Here is a 21,471-nt window from a genome sequence, read left to right as displayed (position 1 = left end):
TTCAGCACTAGGACATACCTGACAACACTGGTGATTTTAAGCCTCCGAATCCCAGGTGTTGGGAACTGGCGGGAATTCAGGTAGGAAATGTGCTGCATGGCCTTGTCAACTCTGTCAATGTCTTCCCCTTCCACAGTCAGCGTTGACTGACTCGGGTTCATGTGGATCTGAAGTAACAGAGAAAGCATCAAAGAGAATGCCCCAACAGCAGCACAATCTAACAATTAAAAGTGGAAAGTTCAGCACTGCTTAGCCTGGCAAACACTAGGATAATTACACCTATATTCAAAGCAGTAAGGCCATTACTTACTGGCCCTGCACTACAGTTTAACCTCCCTATTCACTTCCTTATTTCAGTGGAATATATTTAGTGCTTCATTCTTTAATATCTAGACACTTAGCAGAGTTCTGACGTGGACATTATAGTAATATGTAGAGAGACAGCTAATATAAAGGAGAAATTCAGCTCTGTTCACACATCCTTGCTACCAAAAAAGGCATGCAAGGTAAGTCTCATTCTTAACAAGCAGCTTAGTAGAATATCTTTTATTAGTCAAACTGGTATAGCTGCTGAAACAGAGAGGCTTACAAATATGGATTTTCTCTTCAAGATTTGAAGAGAACACAGTAACTTCCGTCTTTAAACTCCACTAAGACCATGTGTATACAAGAAAGATTTCCTAGTTTTCATGTGATTTTACTGCAGAATGTCACAACAGATTAACTTGTTTTCTTTGGGACACCCCTACCAGCTCTGCCAGCAAAACTCCTAACTATTACCAGCAAAGCAACACACACACTCCCTTATTCACATGCAATTTTACCTTCACGCCTTTGCCAACACCATCAGCCATCTGCAAATCCAGTCCCTCCTTGCACGTGTACAGGCAATCGATCACCTTCTTATTCTCCAGTTTACCAGAACGGATCATCAGACCCGCCAGGTTGCCTCGGAAAAACTGAGCCATGCGGAGTTCACCACCTTCAGAGAGGGAGGAAGGAAGGAAAAATCCTTACATGGTTCGATTCTTTCAGTTTCTTCTTTTGCAATACAACAAAAATGCCTTCTGGTACCACAGAAGCATTATACACATGCAGGTTAGTTTTTATCCACACTGGGTGTTAACCTTGTGATTATGTTCAAGCATAAAGAAAGAATTCAACAGTTCCCCATGCATATGGCCTTCAAAACACGTGGGGCCATCTCGAACTGTGAAACTCAGGCTCGTATTTCTGTAACAAACACTTCAAACGACATCGCCCGTACAGCGAGGTGGTGTTCTTCAGAAAGGACAGACAACCAATGAGATGGACCATGAAACCTGGATCTTCAAGTTGAGGTAATGCTTCCTGCTACTTGGTTCTCTACAAGAAGGGCAATCCCACTGGGATAAAAAACAAGAGCATCCTTCCTGTAGATGTTATCTACATCTAAACTGACCAACACAGACTCTCTTTAGACTCGAAGGATAGAAACACACTTCACAAAGTGACACAGCTCATTCTCAAAAAGGTGTCTGCTCCCCAGTAAAGGTGCCACCTTCTCTCTATGGACTAAAGCAAGCAGTCTAAGCTCAGGCAACTCATTTTTAGGTATTTAAGTCTAAATGAGCTACAACTCAATAAGCTCCTCACTGCTCAGACTTTTTGAGGATGACATCCCAATGGCCACCGAGTCCATCCTGCTAAACAACGGGGGCCACAGAACACCACCCAGGAACTGGATTTCAAGGTCATCACTTGCTAAGCTACCAGAGTTTCAGAAAGATGTCTGAGCTCCTTTTAAGATTCCAAGTGATAGAAGATCCCTGGCACAATTCAATACAGTTTTCAGCAGTGAACTGTGCTGTTACAAATGATGTATTTTCCAGTTTAGATTTACAGAGCTCCAGCTTCTGTTGCCTCCTTGTCAAATTAAAACGTGATGCATAGCCAGAAACCTGTTCTCAACTACATCTGGACCATTCAACTTCACAGAACAAGTAGGATTTCAAATACACTTTGAGAAACACACGCTCATTTTAAGTGTCTGAACACAAGGCACAAAATCCACTGAGCTATCAGTAAAACCTTCCAAGAAAACACAGTTCTGCAGCCAACCTGAAACACCTGGGAGCCAAAGCTTTTACGCCCATTCACTGTCATTAGAACTTTGTATCAATTTATTATCAAATGAGTATCCACTTTAAATTCTAGGTCTTTGAGTTATATAGGAGCAACCTGATCTAAATATGAAATTGGTATTGCTCTAAGTGGGGAGCAGTTACCTGACTTCCACAGGGTTTTCCCAACCTACTGAATAATTCTATGATCACACACACCTACATGTATCTGTATCTATATCTATAACAGGATGAGGTGCAGATATGTTTTAACAGAACTGCCTGAAAGACATTATAGCTGCTATTTTACATCAATGACTTCTTTTTACACCACTTCACTGCAATCACAGTGGTCGCAGATTTGTACATGGATGTGCATTTGGGTGCAACCAAAAAAACAACCAAACCAATAAAAAGAAAGCAAAAAAAAAATAAAATCAGCTGATGAAGCTCTGGAAATAGAAGCACGATGAAGAAACAAGCCTAGGAGAGGATTATGTGAAGGTCAATGGCCCAAATGCAATGCCTGCATTTCATGCTGTGTGCGAGATGAAGCAATGTCTTGGCTTAAAAATGAAACAAAACAGTAGGGAAAAAACTCCAGCAACCTGCAGAGGTCTCAGGCACAGTTTCATTGTCATTTTCATTTCCTGTATATTCTGTAGAAAAGCAAGACAAAGAATAGGACAACAGGGAAAAGTCCAAGTAGTTATAATTCGGCAAACTCTCTTATCACAGAAATACAAAGCAGCACTTCCCTCCCCAAAGCCTGCTCATACTTGACCCAGCTTCTCAAGGATTACAAGCTGTTTGCAACATGAATAGTAATGCTTCTTCCCTGCGTTGCAGCTATGTCGTTACAAGACCATAACATTCATGACAAGACAACCTGAAGAGCCCCATACACAAGCTGCAGGGAAGCAGTCCCATTGGAGAACACTTTACCCACAGATACCCAATCTCACACAAGCCGCTATCAGTGATGAGACAGAGGCCGATCAACTGGTCAATTGATTTCCTTCTCTCCCAGCTACTAAAGGGGAATGTAAGGTGAAATCCTGCCTGTAATCAGCAAATCACCACAAGGTATTAAATGCTGATCAAAACCAGCCATTACCAACACAGAATTTTTATCATAATAATAGTATTACCGGTATTAAGCAGTCAATTTGTCAGATGGAAGCGTCTCAGGGGAGAAACACAAAGTGGAAAACAGCTTTTAATCTTTTAAAAGAAATGTCAAAAGAACTTTTTCAAAAGCATAAAATCTCTCTCCTTAGATGTGAGCTGTGTTTGTAACTTAGAGCAGCCCGAGCTATTTTCAGATCTTGGTAAGACAAAGACGATGGCCTTAAGCAGTAACTTCACTCCTTTGGCCTTCTTTTCCCCACCCCTTTGTGTTCTAATCCCTAAAAATCAGGTTTTTAGTGGAATTTTTAAAAAGGTAGCACCTCAAGTTCTTGTATTCCAGAATTTTAATGCTCCTACTTCAGTCTGCTGTCATTAAAGAGAAAATTCATGTCAGAAGAAATTAAAGAATCATATAATTGTGCCAATATGAAAGCACAGGGTTTAAAGTAAATGTATATGCCTTTGTTAGGGCGCAGAACATACATGGAAGCCATTACACAATCCACACACTTAGCTGGAACAGAGAGTCCAAGCTCCAGTTTCTTGAAAACCAGCCACTATAGCTTCTCTTTGAGTAAGAAAGAGTTGGAAAGTCACAAACAGAATGAGATGAATGATGGGGAAAATAACTGACTCAGAGGAAGGGACAACAGAACGAGTTTAGCACCAAGATAACATTAATACTGGAAGACAGTGAACTTGTCACAAAACAGTAAATTTGATGGAGAGCTTATTTTGGTAATTTAACCTTCATTCACTCTTGAAAGGCTTAAAACTCTTAAAAGAGAAAACAGACATAATACTGAAGACTTAATTAAAATATCTCAAAAGCTTTCCATTTCTCATTCATTCACAAGCTACTTCTATGAATTACTGCAGACTGTAACTACAGCCTGTATTCTGAACTACAGTAAATCATGAATGATTTAACACTGCTTTATCTCTGACCAAAAAGATCAGCTTTATACCAGCTAGGGTGTAATTTAATCAGTAAGCAAACACTTCGGTTCAGGACTGTGACACAAGACCTTTGTTACAAAGATCTCTGATAATCAGCATCCAAGTTCAGATGCATTCTCCTCCTTTTTCTCAAGCTTTGAAGAGTAGGTTTCACAAGGATCAGGGCACATGAATCGGCATTCTACAGTCTGCAGAATATTGTGTTTTAAGCTATAGTCTGCATACAATAAAGCAGATGCTTTCTATGTTTGTTTTTATAAGCAGAAATGGCAAAATATCCAAGAGACAGCATCACTGTGCTGCTTGGCTGAATTGTCTGCAGGTCATGCCTCCATTTACAAGAATGCTTTCCACCGTATGTTTTTCAACCTACTTGAAATCAAGTGTTCTGCTTAGTAATCTGAAGTATTGTGATGTACTTTTACAACTGTTATTAAAAATAAGCCATCTCTATTCCCATGGTTACCACAAAAATCACTTTGATGGGATGTGCTTGGTGAATAGCTTCCTATTTCACATGCACCTGTGGCCAACGAGCAAGAACCCACTCAAGGAAAAATGACTAAAAGAGGAAATATGTCACAATAACTAGTCAGAAAAATAATCTGCAGAAGATGAAACAAGTACTCCCAGGCTGACCACAAAGCCTGCATTTTCACAAAGCTAAAAGTATTAACTGTTGTGAAGAGTTACCTTGCCAACACGCTCCAACTACTAGCTGCGTCTCTATCTTTGAGGGATGAAGTGGGTAATCCTCAGTCACTGGGAAAGGATCATAGGAAACCCCATCCACGTAGAGAGTTACCACTGGGAATTCCACGCTGACAACATAATGATGCCACTCCTTGTCACACACCTGAGTGAAGACAATTTTAAACATTCTACTTTTATTTTGGGTTTTAATCACACCTGAGGAACTGATCTGGTACTCATTTTGCATACGCACCAATGACCTCTAAGCCTGTACAGACACACATTGTCTCACACACATGGCATGCATCTGACAAGCAAACCAGCTGTCAAGTATCTACAAATTATTTCTTTTCTTCTATTGCCAATGTTGGAAGCTGTGTGTAGTTCTGTTCCTTCAATAACAGCATATTTCAATGTAAAAATATGTATCTACAAGCCAGAACCTTCTGAAATAGTTATAATACAACTTTATTTGATAAAGGATCTGTGTTGGCTATGAGGGACTGTTGAGAGAAAAATGTGACTGATTTGAATAGAAAAAAAGCCTTCCATAATAGAATTACAGTGAGAGCCGACTAGTTTTGGAAAGTAACAATCTTCCCATAAGGGCATATATGGGCATTTTACCATTGAAACAGGAAACATTGCCCTGCACAGAAAATAGAAGAGCCTTAGACATTAGAAAGTAACTCATCACTTAGGTAACTTGCAAAACGGACCTGTAACAGTAACCTACAGCAATTACAAGAGCCTTTATCAATTTACAGATATACAGTGTTATTTTATCACTCAGATCCAGAGGGCTAGAAAAGCACACAGCTCCATCTGTCTCACTCTTCATGATCATAAACATAATGAGTTTATAGAACTAAGTTCTGCAGTATTTAACAGGACCAAAGTGAAGATTAGTTATTAAACCCTTCATACTCGCATCTAAAATGATTAAGTATATATATGACTGAAAGAAAACAGACAACCTCTTTGTGAACAGGAAGCAGAAAGTACCTGCATCCCTAGAGGCCTATTAACTCTTTGTGGAGTAAAACTTAATTAAGAAGCCTGATTTGTAGCTACTGCTCACAATGTGTAAAGAGTCACAAATTTTATTTCAGTGTGTAAAGGGATTAAGTTCTTCTGTTATCCTATTTTAATGCTATAAACTGGAATACTTCCTGCCTTCTCATGCACACTACCTTATGTATTTGGCGAAGAGAACTGCCATCACAGCTAAGAGACTAACATTGTATTTTCACATACAAACCCACATTTCCCTACCTTTCAAGACAATGACTTGTACTTTGATTCGTGAGTTTCACTGGGTTTAGCAAAACCACTACAGTAGCGTTTTATGTTCAAGATGAAAAGGTGAAGCTGCATATCTGACACCCGATCACCAATAAAATAAGTACTGTTGTGTCCTATAAAACATGACACCAGGAGTCTGGAGCTGCTAAAAGCACTTATTAATATTATACTGTCAGGTAGTTTGGTCTCCAATGGCTTTCACTGCATTCTAACATCCTACCAAGCCTTCTTCCAAACTTACTTGGTTCAGTTTCCAGTGAAACTCGGCAGGTTTGTATGTTTTTTCCTCTGAAGGATCTTGGCGGAAAAGGAAAACAAGTCGGCAGTTGTGCACATAGAGCGTGTAATGGTGCCGGTTCATATCTGCATGAGGGGTTCAAGTAAACATCATTATTTTCCGTAAAGCTTCAGGACCCCACAAAATTCACCTGTTCTGCAATTTCATACGTAAATTCCCATGTAGCTGATTGGAAGAAACAAATGTGGAAGTAAATCAGACCTTTTAAAAGGAACACAAAACATCTGTAACGGTAGTTAGGGTGAGCACCTTTAAAGAACCTATGAGTAATCCACTGTACAACAAACAGACGCGTCACAGATGAGCCTGCCAGCGGGAGGAAAAGAGAAACAGCTCTGTTTGCAAACAGAAGAGCTTTTTTGTTCCAAGTGAGTAGCTTCTATCATATCTAGTTACTGTTTTGAAACATGTACACATGATGGCAGGTAGACGTGCTTTCCTAAGAGAAAACTATGTAGTTGTAGCTGGGAAGGATTGATCATTTCAAATGAATACAAAGGTGAAATGCTAGAGAAACAGGTAAGAAAAAGGAAAAGAAACATTTTGGCTACACCATCCATTCCATGGCATGGGGGAGTCAAGATAGGAGGGAATGAAAAACACACCAAAATCATGTCAATCTTTCAGCCTGACCGCATTAAATCTGACTGTGCTGTTCAGTGCAATTTAGTCAAAATTGCCTCCCTGTAACAAGCCTAGTTCTAGTCTTTCAATATGGCATCATACACCATTGAAACGAAGGCAAATATCTGTACTACCAGAAACTACCTGTGACCAAAATTATATGGTAAGGGCAAACCAAGGAATAGGAAAGGAAAACTTGTTTTGAAGGTCTGCTTCCCGTGTACTTTGAAACAGGAAAAGCTGTATTTACATTTGCCTTTTTTCTCCCGTTCATTCACTTCCATGAATTCAAAAGTATGGGTTTTGGTTAACAAGAATAGGTGAAGGCAGGCAGAAGAGGAGAATACCTGTACCTACTTCTGCATGACAGTCACTTTTCTCCTGTTCAAAGAAATGCTTTTAGGATATTACAAATACTGTTAGATCTTTCTTATTTTCAAATAAAACTTAAAATCTATTCAATGTAGTTTCCTTTGAAAAACCCAGCAGCATTTTAAATGAAGTATCTTTCTAATACACTGAACAAATCCACTGCGCCAGCTAACAAAACCAAGAGTTCTTTTACCCCCATTAGACAGCAATTAGGGAAACAGGGTTATCAGATTTGCTTCTTACTAATAGCATCTCTAAAATGATTGTGTCTGCAGCATTCACAGAGACAGAGATTATGCACAGGGTGAAAAATTTCATCACTGGAGGGAGAGAAATTATCTCCTCTTATAAAGAAAGATACAGCAACAAATGCTGTCACTAAACCTGAAATATGTATTTGAATGATTTTAGGCAGTATCAAGAAAAAGGCTATTTTTGGAGATGCAAATCAAGACTGCACTGCAAGGATAAGTCATCTACCACAGCAAAGAAATGCATGATGTAAACTGAAATAGAACTAGAAAAACAAGTCTGCCTAATCTGAAGCTAGACAATCTAAGGCCATGACTACAGGTAAGCACAAGAAAAAGTGACTTTCACAATTCATTTCACTTCCAAGAAAAATCTAAACTAGAGAAAAAAAATAAAGGATCTCACAGATGCTGCCCCAGCATATAAATCCAAGCAAACCCAACAGTGAGATCATTTACAGTTGAAGTATTGACAAACCTGTCTTGTCTGAATTGCACAGAATTGTTTCTTTCTCTTTGGTTCCGGGCCCATGCCTCATCCATACTGAAATCATGAAGGGCTCTTTTAGATTGATTGTGACAACGCCATCTGGAATCTTCACAGCTTGAGTGCCATTGAATTCAAAGACTTGGTCACTGTCATGACCATTATCTGTAGGAAGTCCTATCGTCCAGTTAGCAGCACTACTTGGAGGTGGAAGTAGCTCAGCTGTGCCAGAAGCAGCACCTACAACAAAAACACTCAAATGAAAAAAAGGTAGAAACTAAAGTAGTCACTGCTACTTTCAAACCAAACTGGTTTGCTGAGCACCGTCAGGATTATGCACTACCACCACCCACCAGGCAATTCTCCCTTTAAATAAGGTGGCATTAATAAGAAACATGTAATAATCACAATGACTTCTATAAATTTAACTTCTGGGTAGACAACTCATCTCATTAGAATTGTTTTGCTTATTATCTCTGCAGCTGTAGAGCCTTATTTTGACTCTCTCACAAGAACCATTACATGAATACCACTTGTCCCTCAGGCCCATGAACATGATGCCTTTCTCTTAACAGTGCACCAGTGGCAAGACTAGTATCCATCCAGTTGAAGAAGGCTGTATAAGCATTCCATCCCAGATCACTGTCCAATAATATCACAGGCAGGAGCAATGATACCCAGCAGGTACTCAGACTGCTGTTTTTTCAAGCCTAAATCATTAATGTCACAGTGACATCATTAGGGAATAGCCTGGGTATCTATTCATACCTTCAACTAACTTCAAATGAATTTGAAGATGCAAATCATTAATGATAATTCATCTCATCTCCATTCTTCCATATTGGCTAAAAAGGATTCATAAACTTTTCACAGGATCTTTAACTGCAGGGTATGCGGATACCAAGGTGCCCTTAATTCCCAGGATGAGCACAGCATGGATGTAACCGATGCAAGTAAACTCTTCTTTCCAAAGCACACTTCCCTGGTTTTCCATCTGCTTTTTCACCATGTATTTTTTAACTGCATCATTCACATCCATCATTGTCCCTGGCCAGGCCAGGGGGCCTGGAACTAGATAACCTTTAAGGTCCCTTCCGACTCAAACCCTTGTAAGATTCCATCATTATGCTCCAGGAAAAACAGAGAGGTTTTAATGGATAAACCCTTCCTTATACTTAAAAGTATTTCAGCTCTTGGAACATGAATCTCAAGTGAAAGAAATTATTAGTCTATATAAGCTAGTGGAGAGGCAGAAGAAAGTGATTCTTTACTGCATTTGAGAATCACTTTGTCACCTCCAGCCAATTCCATGCTTTTCACTGCATGCTAGAAAACTACATGCCAATGAAGACCATATCTACTCAACTGATTTGTGGTCAAACTGAATAGTCAAAGAAAAACTACTAAGACAGAGAGGTGACTTGATCTGAACAAAAGCATTCTTACCACAAAGTCTGTGAATGGATTTCTCAGAGTAGGTGTCTCTGTCACAGCCTTTACCAATATGGTTGGTTTCTAGTTCAACCGTTGCTTGAATTGAGGTTACTGGCTCATCACATGTCTCCAAATGCATACCAGGGAATAGAGCTAATGCACCAGTACCAGGCTCGTATTCTATTCTTTTGCTCCAGCCTGCATATTTATACAAAGAACAATATTAACAGTCTCTCATGTTTAACTGAATGTACCAGCAAATGCTAAAAGCAGACAGGGAGAAGATGAAACTAACCTTGCCAGCCAGGCTTGCATGTAGGCTTAATGCTAATTTTAACCAACACATCCTCAGCAGCTCTCTTCTTCCCACAGTCATATGCTGTTACTGTCAGTTTATACTGATGTTCTTTACCATAGTTTAACTTTTCTGTGTTTTTTATATAACCTGATAAAAGAAAAAAAAAGAGCAATAATCAAGACATCAATTTCTATTCATTTCTCAAGGTCACTGCCACATTAAATACACCCAGATACCACCTCTGTACTTCATACAGGTCCCAAGACTTTAACAGACACAACTGGAGTGAATTAGCCCTTCACTATTTGAGTTTTCAATGCCTGACATCAGGCGCAGATCCTTAAAAACTACATAAATCCAGAGATGAGCACACATACATAGAACAGCAGGTAGATACTTATCAGACTCTGAATAGCATATTACCCAAAATGAAACTGTTCAGAGGTGGTAACTGATACATAAATTACCAATCTGCACACCTGTGACAATTACCCATTGGCAATTCCCCAAAATTATCCATTGGATCCCCAAAAACTCAAACTAAAGCCCACTAAAAACTGGTTTGCTGTGATTAATCAGCTTGCTTGAACACCTAGAAATAGTTCTATAGATCTTGAAGGGTCCACAGATTACCAGTGGAAAGGAACAACCTAAACAAATCACTGCACTTCAAAACCAGTAACTGTAACCTCCAGAGCCACATCATGAGCATCTCAAATGTTAAAAGCACACACAGGGAATCCTGTTTTTAAAAGCTATACTAAAATGGAATAGAAAACTATAGGGCTGGGGGGAAAAAATGCCTATTAGGAGCTGGTTTGAAACATAATACAGCTACCTTTATTTTGAAAAGCATTTTCCAAGAAACAACAAACATGCAACACACCATCTGCTCCTGACATCAGCAGACAGCAGCACATGGTGTTGGCACTGAAAGACATCTCATTTCTCATTATCAAACTGCTGAACACCTCCATTTAACTATGTTGTAGGAAAGGGTTAAACCAGGCCTGCTGTAGTTTTAAGCTGAACTGTCTGAAGTCCTATTCTTAGAGTGGCAAATTACAGTAATTTCCACTCCATTTCACACGATTTTCTTACCGTCTTTGTCAATAGCAAAAGGTACATCCGGAGTTACAATTTCATAACTGCAAATCTGGCTGAACTGGGGGGAGCAGTCTGCATCCACTGCTTCCACTCTGAGGATGTTGTCATACCTCTTCCCTTCAATAACCGTTGCCTTGTATGACTTCTCCTTGAACACAGGGGCGTACTCATTAACATCGTTCACCTGAATGTGTACTGTTGCTCTGGAAATAAAACAGAAAGGTCAGTTCCTATATAGCCTCAGCTCCTATTCATGCAAGGAATCTGACAGACCTTCACAACCTGCACAAGCTCCCTCTTGTACAGATGAAGCTGTCCTTCACGATTTCAGTTCCCAGAACAAACTGACCAATGACTAATAAAACAACCAGTCTCCACCACTCCAACTAGGAAAGCAGTGGATGTTTTCCTAGTGTGCTGCGACAGAATTCAGTGTAGTTCCAGGTTATTGCTTACTGTTGTTTATTTGCAAATAAAATCCAAATCTTTGTATTGCAACCATTAAGTTGTCGCAGTCTTACAGAAATACAACAAACCCCAGCTGTGACAAAACAGGCTCTTACTTCTGTTAAAACATCTTTCTAGTTCTTTCCTGCTGTCAGAGTACTTGATATAAACACCCAGTTCTTATTTCATGTGAACAAGAATGACAGTTAAGACTGGTCTTAGACTCAGAGCTCAGTCAAGTGCATTTAATTAGCTTGCTTTGGCTAATGAAGCACTGAGCTGGCTAAGACAGTGAAAACTGGCTTATTTCTTGGATGTAGGAATGAAATTTAAATGGAAGAATCACGTAAGTGGAAGAAACACTTTAACACATCATATAGCCAAGCCAGATTATCCTAAACACATAGCAGCTTGAATTACATCATTTCACACTTGTCATTGATTGCTGGTATATATAGAACAGGAAAATAATGCAGTTTCTGCCAATGCCCAAGAAGAAAAGGTGAATGATGGAATGTAAACTAATACAGAATTTGATTGCTACAGCCCTTCCATTAAAGCAAAAGTCTTTAAGGTTTTATTTTATCCTGTGTGCTCAATAAATGTCATGAAAAAACCCAGCCTTCTGTATAAAACAGCTTTAAACTCCTGACTTAAAAGCTAAATTCAAGCTGAACTTTCAAGGCCAGGCTTGGAACCGGATGAGCTTTAAGGTCCCTTCCAACTCAAACCAGCCTGTGACCCTATGAACCCCAAGATGGTTAAAAGCCACAAAAAAACCACCACACAGACAGCACTGGGCAAGGGAAATTTCCACAGTAGGTGCAGGTCTCAGAAACCCAACATTCCTGCTGTGGGTAAAGAAGAGCTGCAGAGCATGCTGCCAGATCTGCACTGCTTCATTACGCAGCCATGAATTTGGATAACCATCTCAACCAGCACAGGCAGAAAAATACAGGTTAAGTTCTACAGTGCAGAGAAGGAACTGTACGCTCTCAAACCAAAGGGTATAATTCCAGCCAACCCAATAAAACACGCGGTGCCTTATTTCTCTTTGAAATCTTTCTTCAAAAGTCAAATTGAATATCACATAGTTCTCTGTAAGTGTAATTCTTAAGGAGATAACTTTCTGCTATTTGAAGCATACAGCTATAGAGTAACAAGGTCATATTTGTCACCAAGATGACTGCTGCTGTCTATTCCTCATCTTATTTATGCCCTTTTCTTCACACAGATGGTAATCTTCCACATGCTCTGCAGATGTTTACACCAGGGTGTTAAAACTGTTATTGTCAAGGGGATTTTCTAAAGAGCATTTTAGATTGTGGTTTTTTCTTTAGATAAAGACTAGCTGAAGATTGCTTTGTTCTCGTTCTTTAATCTAGGCAGAGAGAAACTTATGCTATTGATCCGGCTTTTTTCAGCAAGGCTGTCTGGAAACGACAGCAACATGTTTCCATTTCCATTTTGGTTAAGTTTAATAGAGATTGACCTCTCAAACCAGTTTTTTGTTTTACAAACTGAACTCTGGAACAATGAATGGCTTGGAATCCCATGCAAACTCTCTGTATCAATTCTAGATGGATTTTAACTGTATCAGGAGTTTTCCTGCTTCTATCCCCACACTACTTTCTAATGCAAATTCGGAGACATCAAAGGATAAAGCAGTTACCAGGAGCCAAATGAGCTTTATGGTCCAACCCTAACCATTCTGTATGATCATTGAGAACACAGCTAAAGAGGTGTCAAAACAGCTCATGCTCATTTTGCTGCTATTTGTAATACCCTTAAAGCCTTCCAGTAGTAACACTTGGTTTACATTTACTCTAAATACACAGACCATAAATCACCATGAGCAGGAGACCACTTGAAACCAAACTTCCCCTCAGCCTACCACAGATTTACTTACTTGTGGGATTTCTTTGCATTTGCTCCATCTGGTCCCTTGCCACAGTCATAGGCCTGTATGGTGAATGTGTAGTCCTTCTGTAGCTCACAGTCAAGCTTTTCCTTAGAGCGTATTATTCCCTCCCCAGTGGATTTATCCACTACCACTGCTTCAAAGGGAACATTTTGCCCGTGAATTTTAAATCCACAAATCTCACCTACAGATTCAAAGTAAGAGAGGTTAGAACTGGTCAAAACCATTACACTTTCATTTTGTTTCTTAAATAAATGACCAAATATTTTGCAGCCAAGGGTTTGTGAGGGTCTGTGGACAAAGCAAGAGCACTGTGCTTTAAAATGGGTGATATCTGGGAACTTTAGTAAAAAGAAGCATACGTCTGCCTTCCAAGCAACTGGTTTACTTTGCATCCATTCATGCAGGAATACAAAAGAGAAAAAGAGAAATGTAGACAGGCATTTCACAGGAGTACTTGATATAGCTCTAGGGTAAGAGATCTTACGAGAGCATACAGCCAAGGCCACTGGTAATATCTTCCATGCCAAGCTACTGGGAATAGCTGGGCAGCTTGTTCATTTTGACCAGAGCAAAAGGTTAAAATGCACAGTTACAAGTCAAGGGATGAAAAAGCTTCAAGTACAGGTTCAGCACCATAATTACAGAAATTCTGTCAACAGATCAAGGAACAAAGTCTTCCTGTGCAATGTACCTGGCTAAAATTAGGGAATCAAAATAAACTACTGAATGAGAAAGGTAGAAATACCAACTTCTCAGGCATCCATTTCAACAGCTATCTGCTAACACAGACAAAATCTGTTAGTCAAGGAAGCTCTCACATGGGATGATTTAGTAGGCTTTCCCTTCTATTCAGACTCTTCATCCTAATAAACTTGCAAGAGAAGTCCCTAATACATCATTTTAAACCCTATCTAAACCTAATATGATACTACAAAACCTCTTGCTTGCACCACTAGGTCCATCTGTCAGCCCGTTATGGGGAGTGAGCTTAGCACACCTAGCTGTGCTGACAAAAGGCACTCAACAAACATTTTGATCACCTGTATTTTGTTTTTACCTGTGTAACTTCTGTCTTGAAGGTGATTTTCTTACACCAACATAAACCACTATTTTGCTATTCTAGTTGCAGTGGTATCTCAGTACCAAGGATGCACTCCTGCTGCAAACATGGCTAGAGGTATTCAGTAAAATGTATTTGATTTCATATTTTAAGCTGCTGAAGTACACTGCAGGGAAGGTGTTACAACGCTTCAGCAGTTATATATTACTTTCCAAAGCATATGAAAAAAGATGTCCCAAAGAAGTAAGCTATCAGTGGAAATATCAGAAAACACTATTTAGCCCCAAAACAACTTCTTCAGTGTCCATATAGTGTTCAATAATCCCAAGTGGTTCAAATGGATGTCTGATTTACAGATATTTCTAACCAAGGGTTCGGTTACATACAGATTTTATCAATATATTTGAAAATAGAAAAAAACTGGGAGAATAAATGGGACAAAAGAACATGACAGGATCTTCTGTTTAAGTGCTGATTCCCCATTTCATAACCAAAGTTAGTAGGTTAATATTCATAAAAGGCATAGAAAGAACCCTTCATCACCTTCTTTGGTGACTGTCACCTCAAAACTCTCTAAAGGGAGAAAAGATAAACCCAAGTCAGTCACAGGAAAAGTTGAAAGGGAGCAAATAAGGAAAAGGCAAAGATGCACACATTACACAGAAAAGCTTTGGAAAAATTGTCTTTTCAAATTCCAGTGGAGATTTGCTGTAACTGTTACAATTTTAGAGTTTTAGTTTTGTTAAACAAGATTCAATCTTTTAACTCCAGGTTGCCATTTGTGCAATTTTGAAGGATTTAAGTTTATCAAAAGGCTTTTTTCTTTTTCCCTTTTTTAAAAAATACCAACTGCTAAAGATACTTTCCAAATTCCATATTGATGAAGAACTAGAAAGCAGAAGTTATCAGAATGTATTACACTATTCTACGTAAAGACGACACACTAAATAACATACACAAGCTTTTATCTATTCTACTGAAACCACCATGTTTCTACAAAGAAAACCTTCATATCCCCCTTTTGAGCTCCAGGAAAAACACTAATAAATTAAGCAGTCATGAGATTTTTGGGTTTCCACATACATTTTTAGCAGTTTAGGTTGTATAACGCTTCACATTTGCCAAATGTAAATTCAACACCAAACTTGACAGTATTGACATAATTCATGATTTAAAAATATACACACTAAATTGTCAGCCTGCTGAACATAAAAGCTTTAATGTAAGAAACGGGGAGTTAGAGGGGGAAGCTATATATTTTCCTAGCAGCACATCACTTTTCCAGGTTAAACAAGCAACCCAAGCTTTTATAGTTTTAGTCTACTGCTGAAACAATTTAATGCTGGACAGAAGAGATTCAGGTACTCAAATATATTCAACTATTAGTACTGAGGATGCCCCAAAGTAGTCTGGCTTTGCCCTTCCAGCCATTCCAGGAAAGTACAGCCTTGCAGTGTCCTGGATCTTCCACACTTACGAGGAGATCTCAGATATAACTGAGTTTTACAACAGTATTAGATGACTGACAGGCACCTGGAATGGTTTCACAGACTTAATGATCAGTTATCCCTGCTCTTCACTCCCCTGGAAATCATGTTAAACCCCCAAACTACCACCTTTTATGTATCACTCAGCATATCAAGTATCATCAACATCTTTGACCTAAATTCCAGTACAAGAGAGCAGACCTGTACCCTTAAAATCTCTTCTCCCAGATCTCCTGGTAATTCTTTCACCTTTCAGCTTGCAGTAACACAATCAATTCAAGTCTCCATTCTAGAGTGGCCTTACGAAAGAGACGAGGCACTATAGTCACAGAGAAGCATTTTTCTTAGACAGATTTACAGCTTAAAAGTGAAGCAGAAACATAATTAAGGCAAGTCACCTTACAATGCACGATGGCCTTCATTTTAAAAGGAGCCAGTGTCTAAATAGCTCTCAGAAGGTTCTCCCCGAAAGTCCCTTCAGGTAATCCCTAGATTTATAATCAGCCCTTGATTTTAACGCACTCTTGTGGCACCCACATAATTTATTTCAGTCTATTCTTACACAGGATATAAATATAATCCCAGATTTTAATGTGTTTTGGCAACAGGATCACCCAAGTAAGTTTTACACTGTTTAAATTCACGGCTGACACCACTGATCAGCCAGAACTGACATTCCAACTGCAGGCTTTTAAATACTGCACATCTCTGACTCCTCTACACCCACCTCCCTGCTACCTTCCAGTAACTCTGGGAGTCAAGCACTGTGTGTGAACTTGAAGATTGCAAGAAGAAAAATAATGTAAGGGAACATTAAAGCAGAAAGCCTGATAATGGGGGGAAGAGGGAGAAGTAGAAGAATGCAGCAATTACCTCTTTGAAGAAGGGAAGGCTGTTAAAAACTGGTCAGTTCTTTATCATCTGAAGTGACCTTTAACTCTGGCATCAACCCCAATGTGGCTGCTAGGAAGTTCAGGCATTACAGTTTTGGCTTCTAAGCGTAAGACATAAAGAAGCTCTCTGGTAAGGATCTGTCTCCAGATGCTTTATAAGGGGTAAAGCTTTGGCTTGCCCTGTACTGTACAGCTCAACTCCTGCCAGATGTTTCTCAGAATAATAACTGACCCAACAATCGTATTTTCTACTTCATACACAAGCAAGATTAATAAAAAGTCCTTTTAGGACTACACTGACAAGGTTCTCGTGACTGGAAAAGTTAGCATGCATGAAAACTTTGGTGTTACTTGCAAGTGCTCTAAATAAGCAAATGCAGAGCTCCCAAACTAACAGGCTTTTTGAGCTCCCTTCTTCAAAGTTTCTCTGCAGTGAAAAGAAGCAAAAAGGAATAATTCTCTGAAGTACAAAATAATTCCAGAATTAAAGCTCCCTTCCTTTCTCAAAAATACATTACAGACTGTTAGAGAGCTCCTTCAAGACAAAGATGACAATCTACAGACTAATATTCCCATACATGGGTATTCATTTTCATCTCACTTACGAAATGCAGATTTTGATATAGTACAGGTAAGGCTCTTCTGTGACTATAGAATTCTTGGCACTGAACTTTTGCTGCCATTAAGTAAGCTTAGTCCCATACCATGCTCCCTAAGGTTTCACGCTACGTCATATGTGCTTAATGCTTTTCCTCATTTCATTCTGAACTCGAGATATGTTACTGAAATAAATTTTTATCTGTCCTGATCTTAGAGCAGGATAATGATCAATCTATAAATTATTTTATGCTTGATATATTGGGAACCGTTCAGCTGAATATACTGTGACTAGGAAAGCACTTCACAGTGCTTCGCTCACCTGTAACTGCAGTTGAAAAACACATTTCATTTTATAGGTAACACAGGTTTGTGGAACTTACATTAGCCAGAAAACATACAGTAATCCTCTCTCCTAAAGATATTCGGTATTTCTCCTTTCTAGTGTAGCACAGTCAAATGACTGTGAAGATTTGGTAGAATTTTAAGGTTTCAGTCACTTTTACTGTTTTATCTTTCTCTGTACTGTTACAATATAATGATGTAAAATCCTGAATTGTATTATATAAAGAAGGTACATAAGCTATTAAACTGGATGTACAGTGTTTGACTAGATACTCTTTAAACTCTGGAGTCGGCTACATCGCTGCATCTCCACGCCACAGAAGGAGAGGAAGGGTATTCTGCCAGCCCTAACCAAGCAGCAGTCTGCATGAGGGTCATGGAGAGCCTTCAGGAAAGCCTCCTATTCCACTATGTGTAGAATGTCTCCTAAAAAACTACTTTTCTTAGTACCGTACAAAACTGTTAAAAAGCAAAGCAATTTCAGTGGTAACAGTCAGTGGTAACTCCATTTCAGTCTGCGTACCACGAGAGCTACAGAACAAAATGCCACTTCACGCATGCCTTCAATTTGGTGCAAAACCGGCTGAAATACTATTGCAACTAATTTCCTCTGAGCTTTGCCAACCAGCTGTGCAACTGGATCCCTCGCTGGATGGGATGAGATCAAAATCTGTATCCGTTTGATGACACGGTCTCATTCATCTCTCTACGTATCATTTCTTCATAGCCACCACCCAGCTGAGCGCTGCGTTACACAGAGGCTGACTGCAGACAGGACATCAGCACAGTCCCTGCCCTGAGCAAACAGGGGCTGGGGGTACAGCAGAGACACAGCATCAGTGCTTGCCCACTACACATGTGAGCCCCACATGCCTCTGGGTGGATTTTGGGGGCTCATTTTAAAGAATGAATAGAGAGTCTGCAAGATCAGTTGCAAAGCTCTATGCATATTCATGCCCTAAGTCAAAAAATTCCTAACCCCCACAAAAATACTTCTTGCATCCCAGATTCGTAAGTGGAAAATGAAGTATTGTGGCTGAGAAGTGGTTTTCTCTAGGGGTGAGCTGAGGGAAGAGGAATTCAAACCCTATTATAGGCACATCAAACCACCAGGGAAACATTTCAAACACCTTACTAGTGAGACCCTGTGTTACGCTCTTGTAACATTCTTTTATGTGAAGGCATCCAGAATGCAATACAAATTCAGTTCCTTTTTGCATAGTAAAGGGGAAATCCATACTGAGAGCTTCAGACATCAAGCTGATTTTAGATATAAACTACTCTAATATACAATAGGAAATGTAGCTGTCCTTTATGTTTTCAGCAAAACCATTTAGGATCAAATTCAAACATGACTCAATTTGGAATGTAGAAAAGTTTCACTGAGGAATGAGAACAGTCATTGTCTTCTCAAGCAGATCTGTAACGCTGATGGTACAAAAGACTGGCTCCATAGGGTCTCTACACGTTGGGCAGTATGGTGAGGCATCCTGCCATGACTATATTCAAATTCCCTTTTCAGAAGTGTCATTCCACATTTAAACCCATCCATATTACCCTAGAAATGTCTTTATAACCCTGCTTATTTTTGTATGCCTGAATTTTAGGATCCTACCCATAGCACAGTGAGCAAAGCAATAAAATACTACTTTTGCTTGCCCCACAGTTCATCTACTACAAAGCATTTAAATGGACTAGTTTCAGGATGTTTCAACATCTCAAAACTGAAATAAAGCAAAAAGCTCTATTTAAAGTATCTGAAACCTCCAGACAGCTCAGAAGCTTCACAGCTCAGCTGGGGGGTACAGTTAATTAAATACCAACCTTTTGAAGCCTGAATAAATTTGATTTATAAGCAGGAATATACCAGTTAGGGCTGAAACAGCCACTTAATCTCCAACCTGCTTTGTTTTGCTGTGAAAACATGTCACTGATCTAATGGGCTTCTCACACTTCCACACCCACATAGATGCTGCTGGACAAGAACAATGCTATTCTCCGCTCCAGGCCATGACTACAGCACCACCAGCCAGAACTGATAACGCTGATTCAAGGCTTCTCCCACATCTGGTCTCCTTAAAGACAGATTCAAGTATTGTTCCATTTAATGGGAGACAAACACTTTTATAGATTCCCACAGCACAGTCATTCAAAACTGACGCAGTTCAAATCCAACAGTCATATTGAGAAAACTTCTTCACAAAGTCACAGTTCTGGACTTAGAACTTCACTATTTTAAAGCCATTGTTCTGCTGCTGCTGCCTCAGAATTGTTACTTTCCGAAAGCCAAACCACATAATCTTCATAGAAACGTTTAACAAAACCAACTTCCAGTTGGTAAAAGTGCTCATTTTTATGTTCATCATTAAATATGTGTCCATCATTAAATAAAGCAGGTTGATATAATTTACATCAACATGATGGAAAAGCATCTCTCATTTGAAGGGATGTTTTGATATTGGATTTTCCTCTGCAAATTTGACAGTATCATAGAATCACAGAATAGTTAGGATTGGAAAGGACCTTAAGATCATCTAGTTCCAACCCCCCTGCCATGGGCAGGGACACCTCACACTAAACCATATCACCCAAGGCCTTGTCCAACCTGGCCTTGAACACCACTAGGGATGGAGCATTCACAACCTCCCTGGGCAACCCATTCCAGTGCCTCACCACCCTCACAGGAAAGAATTTCCTCCTTAGATCCAATCTAAACTTCCCCTGTTTCAGTTTGAACCCATCATGCCTTGTCCTGTCACTACAGTCCCTAATGAAGAGTCCCTCCCCAGCATCCCTATAGGCCCCCTTCAGATACTGGAAGGCTGCTATGAGGTCTCCAAGCAGCCTTCTCTTCTCCAGGCTGAACAGCCCCAACTTCCTCAGTATATTCGGGGATAGTCTGCCAGTACTTCCTCAAAGCTTCACAATATCCAGCACTCAGTAAGTCTCTGCTATCCACCAAGAGGTATAAACCAGCCATTTTCAAAATCTGATCCATGCTGCCAAATTCCCAGTGCCTACATTTAAAGCACTTGGGAACTGTGAGCGATGATTCACATTCCCCTAATCTCCAAGGACACAAGTCAACTTCTTGGACCTCTTTTTACAAACGCATTTCCCAGCACAAGCGTCTTCATTTTGAAACTTCACATTTCCTAGAGAGCAGTTTTATTTCTAGTTAGAATTACTTAACCTCTGCTATGTGTACCCAACACCTGAGAAAGTCTGATTTTCAGAGCTTTACCATTAGCTTTCTGAATTTGCAAAGCAGCCTTGGAGATAATTACAGCCTCAAAACTGTTACTTTAAGTATCACTTCAACAACTTGTGACTGAGCTGCCATAATAGTGTAGCACACCATGCAGTCAGCATGCTGAACATGTTAAATGGCTGTTCACCCAATCATCCTCTTGTTCTGTCACTTCCTCCTTGAAGCCAGGCTAAGCAATGTTCCCCAAAACAGCTACTGTCACATCCTCTAAGTATTTTACTGGGATTCTCAACTCTAAAACTCTACTTAACAACTAAGCTTCTGCAAGTATCTAACTTAAGCTTGTGTTGTCCAGTACTGCTAATACCTGCAGATTCCCAATGGTATTCTTTAGAGTTTTCTAATACTTGGTCAACCAAAAGAGTGTCTTCCATAAGACTGCATT

General features: G+C 39.6%; 1 protein-coding gene across 4 annotated transcripts in view; it reads right to left on the bottom strand.

Moving 5' to 3' along the window:
- The window catches only part of CLSTN1 (calsyntenin 1), a 36,314-nt gene that overhangs the window by 5,886 nt on the left and 8,957 nt on the right, over positions 1-21,471 (bottom strand). Inside the window, exons 3-13 of one of the 4 annotated variants that reach the window (XM_061450125.1) lie at positions 15,037-15,066; positions 13,419-13,614; positions 11,057-11,265; positions 9,953-10,102; positions 9,670-9,855; positions 8,215-8,463; positions 6,433-6,554; positions 4,887-5,049; positions 2,711-2,761; positions 825-982; positions 19-167 (exon numbers count right to left, since the gene is read on the bottom strand). In XM_061450125.1, coding sequence (XP_061306109.1) covers positions 19-167; positions 825-982; positions 2,711-2,761; positions 4,887-5,049; positions 6,433-6,554; positions 8,215-8,463; positions 9,670-9,855; positions 9,953-10,102; positions 11,057-11,265; positions 13,419-13,614; positions 15,037-15,066 — 1,663 coding nt within the window. The remainder of the gene's footprint in view (positions 1-18; positions 168-824; positions 983-2,710; positions 2,762-4,886; positions 5,050-6,432; positions 6,555-8,214; positions 8,464-9,669; positions 9,856-9,952; positions 10,103-11,056; positions 11,266-13,418; positions 13,615-15,036; positions 15,067-21,471) is intronic. The other 3 variants (XM_061450127.1, XM_061450126.1, XM_061450128.1) reach the window with 3 other exon arrangements.

Source organism: Pezoporus flaviventris, unplaced genomic scaffold (assembly GCF_033815535.1).
Source record: "Pezoporus flaviventris isolate CSIRO_AGI_PZ_B2104156 unplaced genomic scaffold, CSIRO_AGI_Pfla_v1 ptg000009l, whole genome shotgun sequence".
In the NCBI taxonomy this organism is placed as follows: Eukaryota; Metazoa; Chordata; class Aves; order Psittaciformes; family Psittacidae; genus Pezoporus; species Pezoporus flaviventris.
This window is presented reverse-complemented; position numbering and strand designations above follow the sequence as displayed.